At 35.6% G+C, this 21,462-nt stretch overlaps 1 protein-coding gene across 1 annotated transcript; it reads left to right on the forward strand.

The window, feature by feature from the left end:
- The first annotated feature begins 10,610 nt into the window (after positions 1-10,610).
- On the forward strand, positions 10,611-13,676 carry LOC127810685 (plasmodesmata-located protein 6). Its single transcript, XM_052350280.1, has 3 exons — positions 10,611-11,608; positions 12,859-12,978; positions 13,090-13,676. The coding sequence occupies exons 1-3, from the start codon at positions 10,888-10,890 to the stop codon at positions 13,098-13,100; spliced, it is 852 nt and encodes a 283-aa protein (XP_052206240.1). The 5' UTR covers positions 10,611-10,887; the 3' UTR covers positions 13,101-13,676.
- Positions 13,677-21,462: the final 7,786 nt, after the last annotated feature.

A 21,462-nucleotide genomic window follows, 5' to 3' on the forward strand; every position in this document is an offset into this window, starting at 1 on the left:
TAACTTGGAAGTTCTTTGCCTGCATTCAGCCCAAAAGGTATCCAGCTAGTGTTGTTTCCTTCCTTACTTATCCTCGATATATACTACTTTTCTTTGAACTCTTGGGGTATTACATTCTCCCCCATTGAGCACATGACGTCCTCGTCATGCGACCTTACAATCGGTCCTAGATCTCCCCCCTTGCACAGCTAATGTGGGATTCGCCTAAGGTGCCTACACGGACCCCTCCTTAGGGACTCAGTGTCCTCACTGAGATTTGCCCCACCACCGCACTCAAAGGCTTGGGGGTTGGCTTTGATACCATCTGTAACATCCTGTATCGAGCGATAGGAAGGACCGGAACAACTTACCCTAACGGGCCTACACGAACTTCCCAGGGGGTCACTCATCCTTGGATTTCCCCAAGTCAAGCACGCTTAGCTTTGGAGTTCCTTGCCTGCATTTTGCCCAAAAGGTATCCAGCTGGTGTTGTTTCCTTCCTTACTTATCCTCGATATATACTACTCTTCTCTGTGCTCTCGGGGTATTACATTCTTCCTCTCTTGAGCACATGACGTTGTAACACCCCGCCCTATACAGGCGTGTCACTATAAGGAAATTCTCGGGGTTTCTTTTTTTTTTTTTTAAAATCTGATACTCGCGGCGCCTGTGAGCACAATCTTCACATGCAGATGAAACACTCGTTGTAAAACTACAGCCGACACCCGCGATGATCTTAAGAACAGTCTCCACATGCAGATAATATACCCCGAGAGATCCAGTCTTACTTGTTTAGTTAACAATAACAAATCTTAACTGAACGAGACAATATAAACACAGCGGAATACTTAATTAATCAAAGTGACGTGGCCTACCACGTGTTACACACCAAAATGTTCCCATGCCGTCATATGTATACAACATCAATATTAATTATTACAACATCGTCAAGTGATATATAACATCAATGCTTCCAAATTTATATAACAACAACTACTATCAAACAAACACCACTGGCTCATCTGTCATGTCCTCGACCTCGCTGTAGTCTCTGACTGGAACGTTGAATGTTCCAGGGGCATAACCCATGTTAGATGATAAACCATCTAAGTGAAGGTATGAAACAGTTATACAATGCATGAAAGACATACGAGCATGGCATACTATACGACAACATACAAGACACGTCTAACTCGAGATATCACCTTGACATACTTAATCCCTCGAATATCCCACTGTGGCACATGTTCACCTGGTCCAACGTTAATCCCTCGGGTGCACCGTCGTGACACCTGTTCACCTGGTTTAACATTATTCCCTCGAGTGCCCCAGTGTGACACCCGTTCACCTGGATTAACATTGTCCCAATATCAAGTAGACCCCATACCGTCCCATATGGACCCAACGATGCAATTAGACTTGACCCCATATGATATGAAAATTTACACGCCATGCACCAATATTTTAAAAATAAACAGTTAATGCAATGTAGTGAATATCGACACAACGAATGTAAGTAAATGCCTTGTAAAATAAGCTAAGTCTAGGAGCGTACAAATACTCACAAGAACTCACCAAAAGCACTTAAAAACACTTTCGAGTCAAGATAAGGCTAAAATCAAACCACTCACCTTAATTCAAAAAAGTCCAGATTTCGCCTCGAAAAACGTGCCACACCTAAAAAATTGTGTGATTCTTCTTCCAATGACCCAATTGATTCCTATTTCATCATTTAAGACCTTTGGAATCAATATTTCTATTTTTCCACAATTTCTCTATTTTTATTTATTTTTCAAACATTTCTATCTTCGGAAATTCATTAAAAATACCTAACATCAATTTTCACAAAATATTTTTTCATGATAATTCTTAAAATAATTTTACCTAAATTCTGAAATTAAAAACAAAGAAAAAACATACCTCACGTGCCCTCAGGCGCCACCCAGAGGTCCCGCGAGTGGCTGCCACGCGCCGCCGCACAGTCTTCTTCTCCGGTCGTCTTCTCTGATTCCGGCGACGTCCAATGCCCTAAATTCTTATAGGGGCTTGTAGAGCTCTTCAAGGCGACCTCAATGGTGCCCTTGATCGTTGGAAAAAGTGGTCGGATGTGGGTTTAAAACCCAGTTGCAGGTCGCGGTGGCGGCGGTTCGATTTTCCGGCCAAGCTTCCAAAACCCCTCCAAATCTACACCAAACGCTCCCAAATGCTCTAGAAATGATCCTCTCAACCCAAGGAACAAAAGCCCCTTATCCCTCAAGCTCGATTCAAGCAAAAACACAAGAAATTTGAGCGATTTCGTTTTTGAAACCCTCGGTCGAAAACCTCATTTTATACTCGTTTTTGACCCGATTCCCTACCATATCCGGCTCGTTCTTATCCCTTAAACCCATATCCAACCTCTAAACCAATCAAGAAGCCCCATAACGCGAGCCTAAGCCCTCGAAAGATTCGGCCAAATCGGAAATTTTTTCCGCCATTAAAACCGGTCACCTCAATGCATTTTCCAGCCAATGGTAAGCCCCTACACCTTCATCATCGCCTGAAGCTAGTCTAGCACCTCCCAGGTGACCTTCCCGACGTCCAGAGGCGGCTGGCCGGCGACCCATGTGCGGCGGTCGCGTTCACACCTTGGAAATTTTGAAATTTGCAGTTTAGCCCCTAGTTAATTTTTAATTGCATTTTCTCCTAACCCTAAACACCCTTGAACTATCCAACACTTTCACAACAGCCCTCAAGTTCTATATTTTCCATTTCCTTTTGGAATTTCTAAAAAATTCGTCGATTCGACCTCCCTCTGATATTTTGCAAAATCTGTACTTTTGCCCAAACTCTCCTAATTGCGTGCTTTTGACTTCAAACCTTTGAAAATCCCTAATTTTTATCAAATATCGTCTAACTGTGCCATTTCTCGTTAATTGGCTCATCTTAACTTAGTCATTCTTCTTTCGTTTAAGTTTTAAATATCGCACTTAGGCCCAAAACTTTGCTAAATATCATTTTTGACCCATATCTTCAAAAATTCTCTTATTATTTAATACCGGGTATTACAGACGTTTTCGTCATGTGACGTTAGGCGAATTCCACATCAGCCATGCAAGGAGGGAGATTTGAGACCGGTTGTAAGGTCGCATGAAGAGTATGTCATGTGCTCAAGGGGGGGAATGTAATACCTCAAGAGCCTAGAGAAGAGTAGTATATATCAAGGATGAGTAAGGAAGGAAATAACACCAACTGAATACCTTTTGGACTGAATGCAGGCAAGGAACTTCCAAGTTAAGCGTGCTTGACCTAGGGAAATCCAAGCATGGGTGACCCCTTGGGAAGTTCGTGTAGGCCTATCAAGGTAAGTTGTTTCGGTCATTTCCATCGCTCGATACGGGATATTACATGTGGTATTAGAGCCGATCCCCGAGCCTCTGAGCGCGGTTGTGGGGCAAATCTCAGTGAGGTCATTGAGTCCCTAAGGGGGGGTGCGTGTAGGCACCTTAGGCGAATCCCACATTGGCCATGCAAGGGGGGAGATCTGAGATCGGTTGTAAGGTCGTATGACGAGAATGTCATGTGCTCAAAGAGGGGAGAATGTAAAACCCCGAGAGCCCAGAAAAGAGTAGTATATATCGAGGATAAGTAAAGAAGGAAACAACACCAGCTGGATACCTTTTAGGTTGAATGCAGGCAAGGAACTCTCAAGTTATGCGTGCTTGACCTAGGAAAATCCAAGGATGGATGATCTCTTGGGAAGTTCGTATAGGTCCATCAAGGTAAGTTGTTTCGGTTCTTCCTATCACTTGATACAGGATGTTACAATCAGTATGCTTTAGGCATTTTGCTTTTAGAAATTTTTGAAATAAAGAGCTTACACTTGGATATGTTTTTTTTTTTTTTTACTATTTTGATATTCATCTTACTCATTATTTGTTATTGTTGCCAGTTATAAAGACACAGGTTAGCCATTCCCAATGAAGATTTTGCCTTTGTGTTCCCATTCTTTATTATATGAGCATAGAGATACCCATTTCTTTCCTTAAAATTCTGGGTGCATAGAAAGCAAACCAAAACTTTGATTTTCCTCATTTGTCTTTTCTATTTTTTGTTTCTTTTGGAACAAATAGTGTTGTCTTAGTAACAGTTTGGTTTTTATTCACTTTATTTCCTTGTAGCATTAGAACTAGATGAAAGACAGTGGCACCTAATCAGTTACTATTGATTGTCTTTGTTGTATGATGTACAAGTAGTTTCAAAAACAATGAAACTCAATTACCCCAAGCCAAACTGCATCGCAAGAGGGACTAATCATCATCTAGCCATCACAGCAGTCACATTACTCCACGCTTACTCTGCTCTCGTATTCACAACAATTAATGGTAAAACTATACGTAAGTTTTTCTTGTGATAGATAAGATCACATCTTAGTAGTTCATGTTACTCATATATGTGCAAGGTGTTCAATCAACAAATTAGAGTCATACTTACGGAATGAGTTTGACACCTATAATAGGGATTAGTCAACCTTTGATTCTAATTTTTTCGCTACTTCAACGTCCCGTGAGAGAAGAAACTGTCAGATTAGTAGACAAGTCCATTAGTGAATAAAGTGTTACATAAGGGAATGTAGTTTAAGCCATTGGAGTGACTTATAGAGAGAGGACAATATTTTTTTTTATTTATTAAACCAAAACTTGTTACATCATGTATCCTATGGTTGAAAGTATATTGGGACTGTCTTGCATGCCAAAACTAATCAATTTGAGATGTGGCAGAGTGCTTAAGATTGGGATTGTCTTGCATGTATCATATTCTTGTATGATACTTCTTCTCGATCTATGTAGGATATGGCAGAATGCTTAAAATTAACATTGCTAACATATTTATGATGATTAATTTTGGGGCAAATTTATTTATACAACAATAATATATTCTCCTTAACGGGGCATACCAGCCCCCACAACTACTTTTTATTGTAATTGACCTTCACTGGTTATGGCAGGTTGAAGGCAATGAAAGCCAGCAAGCAAATGACATTCACATTCATATGGGTGTCCAAATTAAATCACATTCGTATTCAAATGACATGGGCATCCAAAGCCAGTAAGCAAATGACAATCAATAAATCAAATCACATTTGTATTCACATGGGTGTCCAATAAGTTACATCGAAAGCCATACATAAATACATAACAATAAGTTATTCTCTCCCATTTCCTAGACTTGCGAATCGTAACGTTCAAAGATATCTCCACATCTTCTTCGTCCAATATTTGGGCAAAAGTTTTCAAGATGTGAGACAAATCTTGAACTTAAATATTCGCTTTGTCCTTAGTAGAAGACAAGCCACTGCATTCACCTTCGTGAGCCCACTTGAAATATTTGCATCTTCCACCACAACGATAGAATAGCCTTCCTTTGTTTGGACCATCATTCTCTACCTCAAAGCACCTCACAATGGCCAGCTCACATAATGGGCAATATTTCTTTTTCGGGCATTCCTCCAAGTTATGCCCAACTAGTCTACAATTATGGCAAATCCCCTTATTCCTTCCAACCATTGATTTGATTCCAATTTGTTGCATTCCAATTCAGGTCCAATTAGCAACAAAAATAAACATATTACACAAGATAATCCCTGTAGAAAACTTGAAAATGAACATATTACATTTTCGACCAGAATTGAAAAAGGCACTGGCAATTTCCATCGACCACCGTGGCTAGTGGTTTCCGGCTATCAGAGGCATCCACCCGACACCTTTATCCCCATCGACTAACATACCAAAAAATCAACAAGATCCGATGGTCGAAACACCATAGATCTAAGATTAAATTTTCGGCCAAACCCAAGACCTGCGTATACGCTCTGGCAGTCACCACCAGTCACCATGGCTGGTGGTTTTCAATTATCAGAGAAAACCACCCAACACCCTTATCTCTATCAACTAACATACCAAAAAATCAGCAAGATCCAACAGTTGAATCTCCATATATCAAATCTTAAACTTTTGGCCAAACCCAACACTCGCGTATACGCACTGGCGATTACCACTGGCCATCATGGAAGGTGGATTTCGGCGATCAGATGCAACCTCCCAACACTCTTATCCCTATCGACCAACATACCAAAAAATCAGCAAGATCCAACGATCAAATCTCCATAGATCTAAACTTAAACTTAAACTTTTAACCAAACCTAACACCCCCATATATACGTATATATCATGGATTTGTGCTGAAAAAAGTAAAGTGGTATTCTCTTCGTGTTTCTGTTTTGAGTTTTGAATTTTTTTTTTCAATTTTGTGTTTTGAGTGTCTATTTTGAGATTTTTAAAATCTTATTCTTTTTGTTATTCTGAAAAACTATTTCTTAAAATAGAAAATTATAAAACGCGTTTGTTCTGTAATTTTTAAAAAATTATTTTGTGTTTTTTTTCCTCTTTTCTTTTTTTTTTCTCTCCCGACGGCCTATCGACCAACATACCCAAAAATCAGCAAGATCCAACAGCCATATCTCCTTAGATATAAATTTAAACATTTGAGCCACCCGCCTGTCACACTGTTAGTCGCCACTAACCACCATGATTGATGGTTTTCGGCGATTTGAGGCAACCACTCGACACCCAATGGCCCATCGACCAACATACCCAAAAACCAACAAGATAAGGAAGAAAAGAGAAGAGGAAAGAGAGGAGAGAGGAAGAAGACCAGGAAGATCGAATTTTGGGGGCAATTGAAGGCGGTGATGGCGATGGTAGTGGTAGGCGTAGTCGACGATGGTTCGTGGCGGTGACGGAGATGATAGGTGTAGTCGATGGCCGAGGCTGGAAAAGGAATGGAAGAGAGAAGAAATGAGGAGAAATGAGAGAAGAGAGAAAGAGAGAGACAAGTGATCTAGAGATTGGGGGGAGCATTTTTCGTGTTTTGTGTTTTCAGCGTGTTTTGGTTGAAAACACCCAAAACAACATTTGTTATTTTGGGATTCCTTTACAAATTTTTTTTTTTTTTCAAAAATGTGTTTTTGAAAATAATAAAGTGAACACGTTTTTCAATGTTTTAAAAAATTAAAAATTCAAAATGGACTAAAAATAATAAAGAGAACGCACCCTAAAAGACTTACCTCTTTGTAGATTGAGACTACTTTCAGGTTGTAAATATGCTCAGATCCAAGATCACACGATTGAATTTTACAAATCAATGATTTGCGGAGGTGTTGTTGAGAGAGAATGAAAGAGGGAGACACAACAGAGATCATACAGAATAGAGGTGCAATTTCAATCACAAGGCAAAATGGTCATTTAGTTCCCTTGTAACCCAATCTGTAAACGTCCATCTATACAGATAACAAAACCCATGCAACTAGACTATGTAAACGCTTTGTGGGTTTCTCTTTAACATTTTGTTAGAGTGACGCAAGGGGAATGTTGTATGGAATACATTTTATAAGGAAATTTTTATTGCTATATTAAAATATTATAATTATTTTATAAGGAAATTGCATGGAAGAATTCAAATATTAATAAAATGATCTATTTATTGCTATAAAAAATAATACTATCCTATTATTCTGTGAGAATTTTTGTATACAAAATTTGAAAAAAAAATATTATAATTGTTATGCTCTACAGTCAATTCAGATTCACAAAAATCCAAGCAGCAAATCTACGATTAAAAACTATGGGACAAAATCATGCAAACCAAAACCAAGTGGTCCAGAGAGGTTGAAGAAAGCAAAATAAGCCATCGAGACAAGAAAACTCGACCATGATCGAGTGGCTTGGGTACCCACTCAATCATGATTGAGTGGGTTTGAGTATAAGGCCACTCATCGGTCATGACCAAGTGGCTATCCTCTTCCACTCGATCATGACTGAGTAGACTTCCCCTACTTAGTCATGGTGGTTTCAACGACCTTTTGCTATCCCAAGCCTTAACACACCTACGTGCATGAGACTTAGAACCCAACCAAGTGATCTACCACTCCCAAAAACCTCTCTCGACATGATTGAGAGACCCTTCTAAGGCGTCTCTTAGGTCTTTTAGTCCCCCAAAGGCATACAAGGCCTTTTCGCAAACCACCTAAGCCTTGGAGCTTATCTTCGAGATCCTCTTTGAAGGCCACAAGACTTGGTCCAAGATCCTTCAAAATATCTACCAAGAAATGCATGCAAAATGTCACCTGTCAAACTCATTTTCCTTTATAAATAGAAGGGTCACATCCTCATTCAGGTACAATCACTCTGACACTAATTAAACTCTCTTATTGCACTCAAGCACTCTTAGAGACTAATTTAGGCATTAGAGAATTTGTGTGGAGATACTCACTCACGCTACTAACTAACTTTTTATCAATAGATCTCTCAAGCATTTAGAACTCACTCGATCATTCGAAACCTACTCAGCCATTTAGAGATTTTAAAATCGTTTGGAACTCTCGAGATCATCTAGAACTCTCCAGATCATTTGGAGGTCTCATATTATAAATTTATTATTGTATTAAAACAACAATAATAATTATTTGTGGCAGGAAAGGAAAATATGAAATGTCTATGTAGTTAAGAGTTAAATCATGTCTCTCCCCCTATGAAAACAAAAATTGTTTTATTTTATTTAATTTTTTAGAATGGTTGAATATTGTTGCTCATCTAAGCCTAAACCAATATATGCTGCTTAATGTGTAAATGATTGAATTATGATCCCTAATACCAAGTGTGTGTCTGGTCTTGTCAAGCATTAATTCTTGTGTGTGTAACCATAATTATTAAGTTGACCATTGGGTTTGGGAATTAAGTATTAAAGAGTCAGTCAAGCGTGTAATGTTGGGCGAGCAACCTAGTATTCTAGGTTCCTTACTTAGCTCCTCCACAACATTAATGGCATCATTATACCCTTTGAAATCATCCAAAGTTAGATGTGAAGCCTATTTATTGCATTTTGAAGGGCGCTGTTTCATTTTTTTTTAATTATAAATTAAGAATTTATAATCATAATTCTTTAACTGTATATATGTATATTAAATGAATTCAAAATACATATAGTGTTCAAGTCGCAACAAAACCGATGCTAAAAGATGGATGTCAAGGTGGGTTCTTTCAGCCTGATGAACCCTAATTATATAAACACACATTCTAGAATATTCTAGTTACATGTGACCGGCTTTGCTCAGTCACTGTTTTGGTCCAAAAGATTGAAATCTGAAGAAACTTCGAGGCATAGATGGAAGGGTAATGGAATTTCCACATCCCAGTTGTCACCCACAAAAAGGTGCTCCCAGTTTCAATTGGTAGGTAGAAACAAAATCCCAAGTGATCATTCAAACCCTAGCTAGCTAGCTAGTTGATATTGGATTATTAATTTATAAAGCCATACATACATACATACATACATACACACACATATATGGGATTAATAATTGAGCATTAATTAATTAATTAATAGGTTAATTATATGTATAAGTGATGACTTTAGAATTCAGAATCCAAGTCGGTTAGTTGTGAAGGTGAGAGAGAGAGAGAGAGAGAGAGAGCTTCAAATCCGGCTAGAAATTGAGATGACTATGGTTATGTGAGTTGGCTGGCAATGGCAACAAATGGGATTTCCAAGTATATGAAAATGATGGATTGAAAGCTACACAAAAACCAACCTCCTTCTGCCACCCCCACAGAGATTCACTAACTAATCACTCTCTTTCTCTCTCTAAATTTCATCATTTGAGAGTTGACTCCAATTCTAATCAGGGTTATTTTGCAGCTCCCAAATCTCATCATCAACTAATTAATTAATCTCTATCCAAAATAAAATTATAATTGATTTTGTCATCAACTGATAGAAATCAACGGATCAATTCAAGATTCAAATGAAAGGACACACACATACACATGGACACGCACACACGTAATAATTTTGCGGGATATGTTCTGGCCTCAATGTCCCAACAACGATGGACACCTGCTAGCTACCAATTAAAATTGGTTCATGCACTACTTACTAATTAAGGTTTCACTATCTATTGTGAGACGGATGTCATTAATTTCCACGTCATATCAATTTAAACAGCAATAACCATAATTAAAATTACCAATTTAAGTGGGGTACTTGGGTTAATTATACAAAATTTAAATGTCTTAATTTAATGTCATTCTATATATCTCATAAAGCTAATTAATTAGAGAAAAACTATATATATATAATTCAAACCTCATATGGATAGAAAATATATTGAGTAATAATATTAATGTGGTGCAATTAGAAAAAGTTTATGCAAAAATATTAACACAAATTTATATATAATAAAAATAAAATTCAAGATCAAATATTTTCATTACGAAATTAAAAAATTATTTATGTATTAATAAAATGATTAGTTGTATATCGAAATTAATTGTAGTTACTTAGATAGAATGATAAATTTATTTATTTAATTGGAGTGAAAAATGTCTCAATTGGAATCTGTGAGTCACCCGCAGGAGGAAAATCAGTCTGCGGGGCGGTCACGTCCCCTATCCCTATGCTATATATGCACATAATATATATGTTACCAACAGAGCCATGCCACCAACCATAATGCATAGAAACCCTTTCCCTCCTCCACCATTCTTTCCCTGTAATATATATTTATATAATTATATATATATGTATAGATGGTCCATATATATCCATATCATATGGTCATCTTCACTTCACATGCTAGTTAGCTTTCCCCAGCCACTGTATGTATATATCATTTACATAGATAAATACATCTCAATGGACTCTTCTCTTTCCCTTACGTAAACTCTCCACCAAGCAACCATCCCAACCCCCAAGCCTCCACTCCTCCTCCATATATTCATACATACATATATACATATATATCACCTTTCACACATAGCCATCTCAAGTTAAATCTCTTTCATCTCTTTCTCTCTCTCTCTCTCTGTAAACATGTTGGTGGGTTTCTTCTTCTTCCTCACAATATCCGTTATCACCCGCCCATCTCGGGCCGCCGTCGAATCCTTCGTCTACGGCGGCTGCTCTCAGGTGAAGTACGCCCCCGGAACGCCGTACGAGTCCAACCTGAACTCGCTACTCACTTCCCTAGTTAACTCGGCCTCCTTCGCCAATTTCAACAACTTCAAGATCTCCGTCCCCGGCTCCGGCCCCAACGACGTCGTCTACGGGCTCTTCCAGTGCCGGGGCGACCTCGGGGGCTCTGACTGCCGAGACTGCGTGGCCCGCTCGGTGAGTCAACTCGGCGTGCTCTGCGTGAACGCCGCCGGCGGGGCGCTCCAGCTTGACGGCTGCTTCATAAAGTATGACAACGTGTCGTTCCTGGGTGTGGAGGACAAGACGGTGGTGATGAAGAAATGTGGACCGGTGATTGGGTATGATTCCGACGAGTTGACCCGGCGAGACGCGCTGCTGGACTCATTTGCTGCGGGAGGGCAGTTTTTTCGGGTGGGTGGGTCCGGGAGAGTCCAGGGTGTGGCGCAGTGCGTACAGGATTTGAGTGTGAGCGAGTGCCAGGATTGCCTATCGGATGCCATCGGACGGCTCAAAAGCGAGTGTGGGTCCGCCGCGTGGGGAGATATGTTCTTGGCCAAGTGCTACGCTCGCTACTCCGACAAAGGCCGCTACTCCGAACAAGGCCAGTACTCCAAGCACGGTTTGTAACTATTCTTTATTCTTTATTCTTTAAAGGAAGTTTATAAGTTTGGGTAAAATTAAGGGCGTGTTTGATTGGAAAAAGATAAAAAAAAAAAAAAAAAAAATTAATTTCATGGAAACAATTTCCACCTCCCCTTTATGGATTTTTTAATTTAACTTAATTTTTATTTTATTTAACAGTCATTTTCATTGATTGTGTCCATTGACCTAGATTCAACGTCAACAATAAACTTCTTACTTAAAATCGGTCTATTTTGATTTGATTAAATCTGTCTACTTTGTCTAAGTAGATGCTTAATTAGTGAGTTTTCTAGGATGCATGTTATAATATGTGTTGTGAACTTTATTAATGTTTAGTGCACTATAAGTTTTAAATTATTAAATTTTGAAATAATCTTAAAAATTTTGGATTTTGAGAGTCATCCCCATCCACCTTGAATTAATTATTTGGGTTGGAGTGGTTCAATATTTTTTTTATTATTTATTAATGGATCAATTTTGAATTTCAAATTATATATAGGCCTAATTGTTATAATTAACTTTAAGTCTAAATTTATACAAAAACTTGAACTAGTTTAACCCTGAATACTCCTCCATTGCACTTGCAGTTGCAGGCACCATTTCTAGTTTAGAAAACTATCCAGATTTAGATTCATACATGCGAATCACCTTATAGCATACATGGCCTTTGAAACATAAAGACCCATATGCCATTTAAATACATATATTTTGAAATGGAAAGTGCTTGAAGCTTTACTGGAAAATAAAAAGGAAAAGCTTCTTTCAAGTGCTTTTCTATTTTTGGAGGCTGTGTTGCTAAGACAAGAAGAGGCCCCACGTTTCATAAATGCCACTTTTAACAGCCAAAGAATCCGATGCCACTAGGGATGAATGATGTTGCCTCAATTTGTCACATCCTTTTCTAGCTTAATCCCAACAATTTCCAGGAAAAACAACCACCTTGTGATCTTATAAAATGTTTGTACACAAAAATCAAAATTCTATCACAATTATATTGTGAGGCTAATGTTTATCTGTTTAATTTTGCAGAAACAATGGTTGTTTAATTTGATGTCATATAAAAATATTATAAATGACTACTATATAAAAAAGAAAAAGGTTTTTTGGTTGGCTTTGGCTAGAGAGGCATTATTATTCTGTTAGAAGAAAAATGGGTAAGCTCAACTCAAGATAAGAGTTGGTTTAATGGATTTTACGTATAATTTTTGGGAGTTGGTCTAAGTGCAGATGACAACGACAATGACGACGAGGTTGAGAAGACGCTGGCGATTTTGATTGGGCTTATAGCAGGAGTTGCGCTGCTCGTCGTCTTCCTATCATTCTGCAGCAGAGTATTGGAGAACAAAAGTATATATGAAACTTCCTCGTACTTTCATTAAAAACACCAAAATTTCCGAAGTACTCAAAACACTAATAATTAATTAATTATGTTATGTTCTGCTTTTCTCTACTTTGCAGGTGGCAAATGACTTGGGGAAAGAAACAAACCCAGAAATCATAATGGTTTTTTAACTTCTTTCTCCTGTATTTAGTTTAATGATCCTTTCTGGTAAAACTAAACCTTGCTTTGCTATAATATGCTTTTGGCTGTTGTTCATTAGCTCTTCTTTCATGCCTGGTCCCTACCTTTTCCTCTTCTCTTGACTTTGTGAAGGTTCCTCTCTCCATATGTATGAATTTCCTCAAGAGAGAGAGAGAGAGAGAGAGAGAGAGAGAGAGAGAGAGAGAGAGACCTTTATCATATGAAGACAGGTTCCTTGAAACAAGCAAAAAAAAAAAAAGAAGCTGTAAGCAACAATGGGGATGGACAGGTGAAGCCCAAAGATTCCAGAGCTCCATCATGTTATGATCAATATTGAAACGTCAATGCTTTTTGTTGCTGCAGATCGGTCTCGAAGGATTAGGTTTGCTTTTAGCAATTCTAGGGGATTTTTTTTTTCAGTTGCTAAAGACTTGACCCTTGTACTATAACATATATATATATATATATATATGTTCCCCTTGTATTTCATTTCATTTTATTGTAACTTTTCTTGCTTTTGCCACTTTCTCTTGTTTCCTTTTCAATCTTTTACACTAATTTACTTAGATATATATGGTATCATAATTAAGCATCTTTAAGTTAGATTCAATACTCATCAAACAATAAGAAAAAATTGCATAATTAAGAACATTGTTATTTATGTCGTGCTTAAGTGTGCCGAATTAAGTACCTGACTAACCAAAGAAAATGTTTATAAAGAAATTTAAAAGAATGATGTTATTTTGTTTCGGTCAGGGTATTTTAATTAAATTTTTCCTTAATTGATCAGATGCTTCAATACACTTAAGACTGACATAAAAATAACATTATCCATCACTAAATATGTTTTAAATATATGAGTCTGTAAAAATATTATGAACAAGATTACTATCATATTAATTTGAATCAAGCTGATCCGTATTTACCGCTATTTATTTTCAGCTAGCTACGAGGTTATAATGCTGTAGAAGGGAATCGGATTTAGTTTTGATAATTATCTGAGCAGTGCCATCTTTGCCCATATATATATTCAAAGGAGATACAGAATCAATGAACTTTTAGGTATACTTGGCAATTACTATAAAATATACAACAATGATTGAGACAATATTCCCTCTACTTTAGTTCCATTTGAAAGAGATTTGTTGATTAGCAATATAAAAACCTAAAAGCAGAACATATAGATCATGACAATATTAGAAAAATAATAAAGCAAAGTGTGTAGAATCTTCCCTTTGCATCCATTATCCAATGCTTTTGGCACATGGGTTTTTTTAATGGTGCCTTTTGGTCCTCATCTCTCTCCTAATCTCTCTCTCTCACACACACCCCTCATATATATTTATTTTTCAAAAAAATAAAAAGAAATTGTTGGAGAGTGGGGACTCTTTAATACGGAAAGCGGGTGACATATTAACTTCTTCTGATCACCATCTAATGCAAATCCTTTGTTATATTCCTTAACAAAGCAATAAAGCTAATAGATTACGATGCCCTCCAAAGAGGAGAGCAAGTGTGATGTAACAGAGGTGACAAGCAGCAGCATGAACAGATTAGAGTCATCGTAATTGAATATACAAATGGAGAATATCGGTCTCAATTTGAACAACATACTGTTGCTCTCACAAGCACTCGTGAGCAATAATTGTGCAAGTGTCCATTACTCTCCAAATAACTAATCAACAAATAGGAAAAGATAATCATATACAACAATGCAATGCAATAGCCATATGCACTTAATTGAACGTTTATAATTAATGTCGCCCTTCCATGATTTTTTTTACTTTCTTAACGGGTAAATATCAGACTCCCTAGCTAGGCAGATTTATATTTTATTAGGGAAGGAAAAATCATTCCCTAGCTAGCTAGGGAATGCTCATTCCATCAAATAAATATGTGAATTGTGATCGAAATTATTATTCCATTCTATTAAGAATAATATTTTATTAATTTTTAGACTAAAGGTGTTTCTGTTATAGATTTATTTATTTATTTTATAATTTTTTTTAAATTCCTTTCAAGTTCTAACTTACTAAGTATAACATTAAATAAATGGTCATTTTATTGATGAGGATTGTACCGATCACAGTAATGGAATTAATTAATTGATGATTATGTTCAATTTCTATTCTCATTTCCTCCCTCTACTTTTATTTCAACAGCAAACGTACAGGTCCTCTTAAGGGGTTTACTATGTTTGCCCGATATATTTTGGATGCATATTACAAGAGGATTGCTAATACTTTTTGAAAACAATTTAGTCGATGAATTTCCTTAGGAAAAAAAATAATTTAGTTACAAATATCTTAGCTGCAAATTAATTAAATCATTTTGTTTGGGATGCATTTTCTCAACTAATTAAAATTATTATTAAACAGCAATACATTTTCATTTTTCTTAAACACTAGCTAGAAACGTATACACGACAAACAAAAATTCTTCTATTTCCCTCTTATTTCCATATAGAATTTGTCTTGAATATATATATATATATATAATTACAAGTTTATCCAGTACTAAATAATACCATAAATATTACAACAATAATAATTAATAGTTTTAATTTATCAAGTAGTGTTTAGACCTTCAACATTTGTCTCTACACTCATACACATGTTCTCTATGGCCATTTATTACAAAAGAAAAAGATCGTCATTAGCGACCAGGATTAGAGAGAGACTCTAAATGGACCATTTAGAGCAAATATAAAAAATATATATAATAGAAGAAAATAATTTTCCATCTCTAAGGGTCAAAATTGATTTTTATTATTATTTTAATATTATTTATTACTCGAGAAACAATTTTTTTGGTCTTTATTTAAAATATTATTTTTTTAATTAAAAAATTAAAAAGAAGAGTGTTTTAGATACAGTAATATTCCGCCTTTAAGCCTTATTTGAATTTATATAATTCTCAAACGTCTTCTTTCTTCTCCATTTTGCAATTCTCTATGCCCATTTACTACCAAAAAAATCACAATTAGCGACCAAAAATAGTGAAAAAAATTATAAATTAGAGATGAGTAATTTTTTTTATCTCTAAGAGAAAAAAATATTATTATTTTAATATTATTTATTACTTTTAAGACAGAATTTTTTTATCTCTATTTAAAATATTATTTTTTAAGTGAACCACTAAACAGAAGTACGTTTTAATAAAAATGAGGCTTTAGATCTAAGCCCGGTTCGAATTTAATCTCCAAACTTATCCTCTCTTCTCCGTTTGGCGATTTCTCTCCCAAAATAACAAACCCTAGGCTCCTTACCTGTAATTCGGCACCGACGACAAAAGGGGATCCATGGCCACCACCATCATCTCTCGAATCTTCCCTTCTCTCTCCTAAAATCACATATCCCGCTTCTCGCCCTTTCAACCTCACTCTCCCTTCTCTTTCCTTGGTAAAAGACTAGCAGTACCACCAAAACCGAAAATGGTTAGCCACCAGAGCCCAAAGTTTGTTCTTTCTTTCATTATAGTATAGATATTTTCACATGTTGAACATTAAATTAGCATTGCCCCTGTCTATATATGTTATTATAAGGTAGTTTGGATACGTATCCTTTTTACTTATAACTAATACATAAAAATAAATTAAAATAATTTACGAGGGTTGCAATGTTACTTGTACCTGAAACAAATATCAAATTTTAGTTTGTTGCCTTTGATCATATTATCGTATAAAGATTTATCTTTTTATATGTTATAAAATATAAGGAATAGTCATGGGGGATTTAAGGTTGATCTATCTTTAGTCTACTAGTTCTCTCATCTCTATTTAGAATTTACTTATCCTCGTTATATACGTTCCATAAATCTAGTTTAATTCTGATTAGATAACACCACGTACGTGGCTACTGAGTTATTTATCAAGAGAAAATACTACATACTGGAATATGAATATAGTTGATAAAACATATCAGTTTTTTTAATATTTTGGGTGTTGAGGAGACCTTACTGTAAATATCTATAATCTACTAGTTTCTTCATTATATACTTTGCTTATTAATATGATATTAAAATGTATGATTGCTTAACTCTAGTTCTCATGCTCGCCTGTTGAAGGGTGATTCTTTACACATAATTTTTATTATATTTTTTCTTGTGTATTCATCAATCAGATAGATTTCTATATGGTGATTTATTGGTAGAAGTACATTCTTGGATGGGTGCATTTTATGTTTGTAAATGTTTTCTCATGGTTATTGAATAACTCCTTAATCTCATGACTTAACATAACAAAGGAAGCAGATACCCAAAATTCAATTAAGTATGAACCCCAAAAGGATTTAAGTATTATGAAGTTTGGTTTGCTAAGAAGTATAAATTTTAAGATATAATTTCATAAAAAATAGATAAATATTAACTTTATAATAAATTCGATATATAATATTGATATGCCTTGTAATAGGACTAGGATTGAAGAAATATTGAGAGAGGAAATTCGCTTAATGATAGAAACATCTATAATAGATAAGTATAAACTTTATAATGAATTTAATATATATTATCTAGGGTTTTCAGGCCAAGTTTCATTTAGATATAACGACTGTGGGCACCGAAAACATATTCTTGGTTCTTCCATTATCTCTTTGTTTTTTGTATAGGTTTTGTTGACATTATTAGAGTTTGTATGATGAATATGTTGTGGGATGGTTCTTGACAACATTTTTTTTTTTTTAATTTGTTTAAATGGAAGTCCTAAGCATCGAAAATGGATGGATAGTGGGTTGAGTCTTAAATAATGAATTTGTTGAAGGGTAAGAGGGTTTATAAACTTTGCATGTGCTCAAAATCATTTTAAGGCCATAGGAATATTAAGATGTCTTTGTTTAAAATGCAAATGTAAGAAATACAAATTGGTTTATGAGATGATAGAAGATTTATATAGAAAAGGGTTTATAAATAATAATTATTATTAGACTAATAATGGGGAACCAATGTCACCCATTCAGCCAATGGTAGTAGAAAATTCATATTATGGACATGGTGCATGAACAAAGAGAAGATTTCAATACTTATGATGAAATGGTTATGGATGCTGTTGGACCAACAATTGATCAATATATTGAGCAAAAGGGTTTTAAGTATAAACATACTATGATGAAAGATCCCACTCTAGATGCAAAATATATATGTATATATCTTCGAGATATTGTCGGCTGCACAAGCTTCGTTGTGGGATGGATGAAAAAAATATTCAAAGTTATCAATTGCAATTGATACTTAATTTGAGCCTCAAGAGTGATTATAATATGTCTAAGGATTGCTTTAATCGCAGAGCACAAATTATGGGTGATGCATTGTTAGGTGATAGTTGTATGCTTACTAATTTCTACCATGCAAAAAAAGTTAGTGAAAAAAAAATTAGGTATGGGGTGTATAAAGATTGTTATTCTAATGAATGCATGTTATTTTATAAAGATGATGAAAATGAGAGAAGTTGAAAATTGTGTGAGAAAGAAAGTTTAAGACAAACAACCAAAAGATGTAGGGTTAAAGACACACCATAAAAGATGTGTTACTTCCCACCACCAAAAGAGGTAGGGTTAAAGACACTCCATAAAAGATGTGTTACTTCCCACTTATGTCAAGGCTACAAACACTATATACTTCAACTTTACATGTAGTCACATGAGAACCTGAGAACAAGGGAGCCTGATGTATTACTTGATCCATCTGACAGAGAAGCATAGATACATTTTGACTTAATCTATCCTAATTTTGCACAAGACCTCCTAAATATGAGATTAGGCTTATGAGTCTTAGTATGAGCTTGACACTATGCAACAAATAATCTCTAACCTAATTACTGAGTTGCACGAGCAACAAGAGATGATATACGCACTCTTCTAGCACTTTGGGATTACTTAAACCTCAACCCGTCCTCTACTTACTCCTACCCTTCCGGCTAATTCACCTTAGCAACTGCTCTAGCCAATGATACTAATGACCCAACCAGCATTCATGGACATGATGATGAGTTTGAGGATTTTGTTGATAAGGAGCCTTGATATTATAACATTTCTCTTTCTTGTTATTTATTTGTTTTTGGATTTTATTGATAAGGAACCTTATCATGACATTTCTATATTGTTACTTTGTTAGTGTGTCCTTATAGGATTGTGAATGATCATCTTATATAATATTTTGGAGACTTTGATTTTTGACTTTGAGATTATGGATCATTACTAGTGTAATTGTCGTTAGAATTGGAAATATTACAAGTTATTGGCATTGTATCTTTTTTCATTTGAAAGCAGGTTTGGGATTTGTGAAATTGGGGTAGGAATGTTTTGCCCCAATTATAATTCTGTATCTAAGTAAAAAAAACAAAAACCGAATTTCTTTTACATCATAGAGAGAAAATATTCTATCTCAAATCCTAAAAAACCTATTTTTTAGCATCTAAATAAAAGAAAACTTATTTTTTATTACTTTAGAGACGATTAAAAAAGTAACATTTTGTGCGCTTAGAGGCTGAAAATAATCAGTCTCTGAGTATTTAATTAATATTTTATTATTTTTATAATAAAATTAAAAATTAATTTTAAATCAAATTAAAGATGGATATTTTTTTAATTAGAGATGGATATCCGTCTCTAAATAGAGACAGAAGTCAAAATCCATCTCTAACCAATTAGCAAACCAACTTTCTAATGGGACTGACTATCAATCTTTAATTCCATCTTGGATAGAGATGAAATTTGGGTCACTTAGAATCCAATGTTTTTTGGTAGTGATTATATTCCACGTTTTTTGACAAGAGAGCAAGCCTTTTGTGTGTGTGTGTGGGGGGGGGGGGGGGAATAAATTGATCCCTGAAACTCGAAGGAAAGTGCACTGAGAAAGAGCCAGGCGATGAAGCTCCGAAGAGCATCGGTAGGAAATACCCTATATGTTATGTTTTAAGTTATAACATGAAGGTTTTTCTTTCTTCTTTCTCATCCCACTCATCTCACAATTACAACTACTCACCTAAAATGCCATTTATTGCTTCTTATATACTTAAAAGACTTCCTGATACACTTTGAGAGATACGATATTTATAGCTATTCAAAATTTTGTTATATATATATATATGTAATTTAATTAGGTGGCGATTGATAATGAAATGGGAGTTGCTCATTCCATGCCAAGAAGTGACTGAGTGTCTCTAGTGCATCAAAAGCCTAAATTTAAGCCAAATAATTGCTCCATGAGTAGTAGAATGACACTGACTAAAGAAAAACCATATTCCATTACACATGTATGTATATGTGGATCGATCCAAGTTGTTTCGGCTGCAGAATGGTTGTTGGTTTGGCATTTTATGGCCTTTGAATATGAAAAGTGGGATGACCCATTCATCAAAGGCAGACATTTTTCTTGTCTAACACCAACCCTTGTCTGCTATATATCATACTCATCTGAAAAGCTTTAAAAAGTTGTTGTGATAGGCTATCTATCTTTCCTGGTTGGCATGCATTTGAACACTGATACTTAGTTAATTACTGGTGAAAAAGCAGTGGAAAATGGCAGTCCAAATCAATAAAATGATGGGAGCAGTAGCCAGTATTGCACTTCATATCATATTCTATATATAAAAATCTCATGAGAGTCTAACTTGATGACATATTCTATTACGTTAGTTATTAGGGATTAAATTTTTCTAAAAGTATAAACTCGCCAATTTATATATGTATATGCGAGTTATTTGTAAATATATATATATGTATATGCTTTTACTTAATATTTCTTCCTGTTGTTCAAACGGGGAGTTGGGTTTGTGGGATTATGATGGGGGCAAATAATTATGCAATAATGTTGTGCAGTGGGATCCATGGAAATAAAAGAGTTAAGCACGCCTTTGTTTGAAAGGGCTCTAGAAGCCTGTGGGATTGTACCTTCTGGAATCCATCAAAAGTTGAAAGCTTAATTAGGCGTTAAAAGTTATGGTAAATCCCACAGATTTACGAGTCTTTGTTAACTAGGAATGGTCGACTATCCCATCCATTTTCATGCCTTTATTAGGCACTTTCACTTCCATGTCTCGTAAATCTATATAGAAGTTATCTCTATCTCCTATGTAAAAGTTTTGTAATAATTATTTGGCTCTGTAACTATTTCCACGTTGTTGTCTTCTATATAAAGACACATTGTCTAGTGATATATGGCATGTCACATGCACAACCCAGCCTTGCTTCAATTCCAAGACTATATTATCTGTATATATATTATCACAACTGGCTAGCTTATAATTGAAGGCGGGCAGTACCCACCTTCCATTCCCTTTTTCTTTTTCTTGTTTAGTAAGACACATGTACAAC

Source organism: Diospyros lotus, chromosome 9, assembly GCF_014633365.1.
Source record: "Diospyros lotus cultivar Yz01 chromosome 9, ASM1463336v1, whole genome shotgun sequence".
Classification (NCBI taxonomy): Eukaryota; Viridiplantae; Streptophyta; class Magnoliopsida; order Ericales; family Ebenaceae; genus Diospyros; species Diospyros lotus.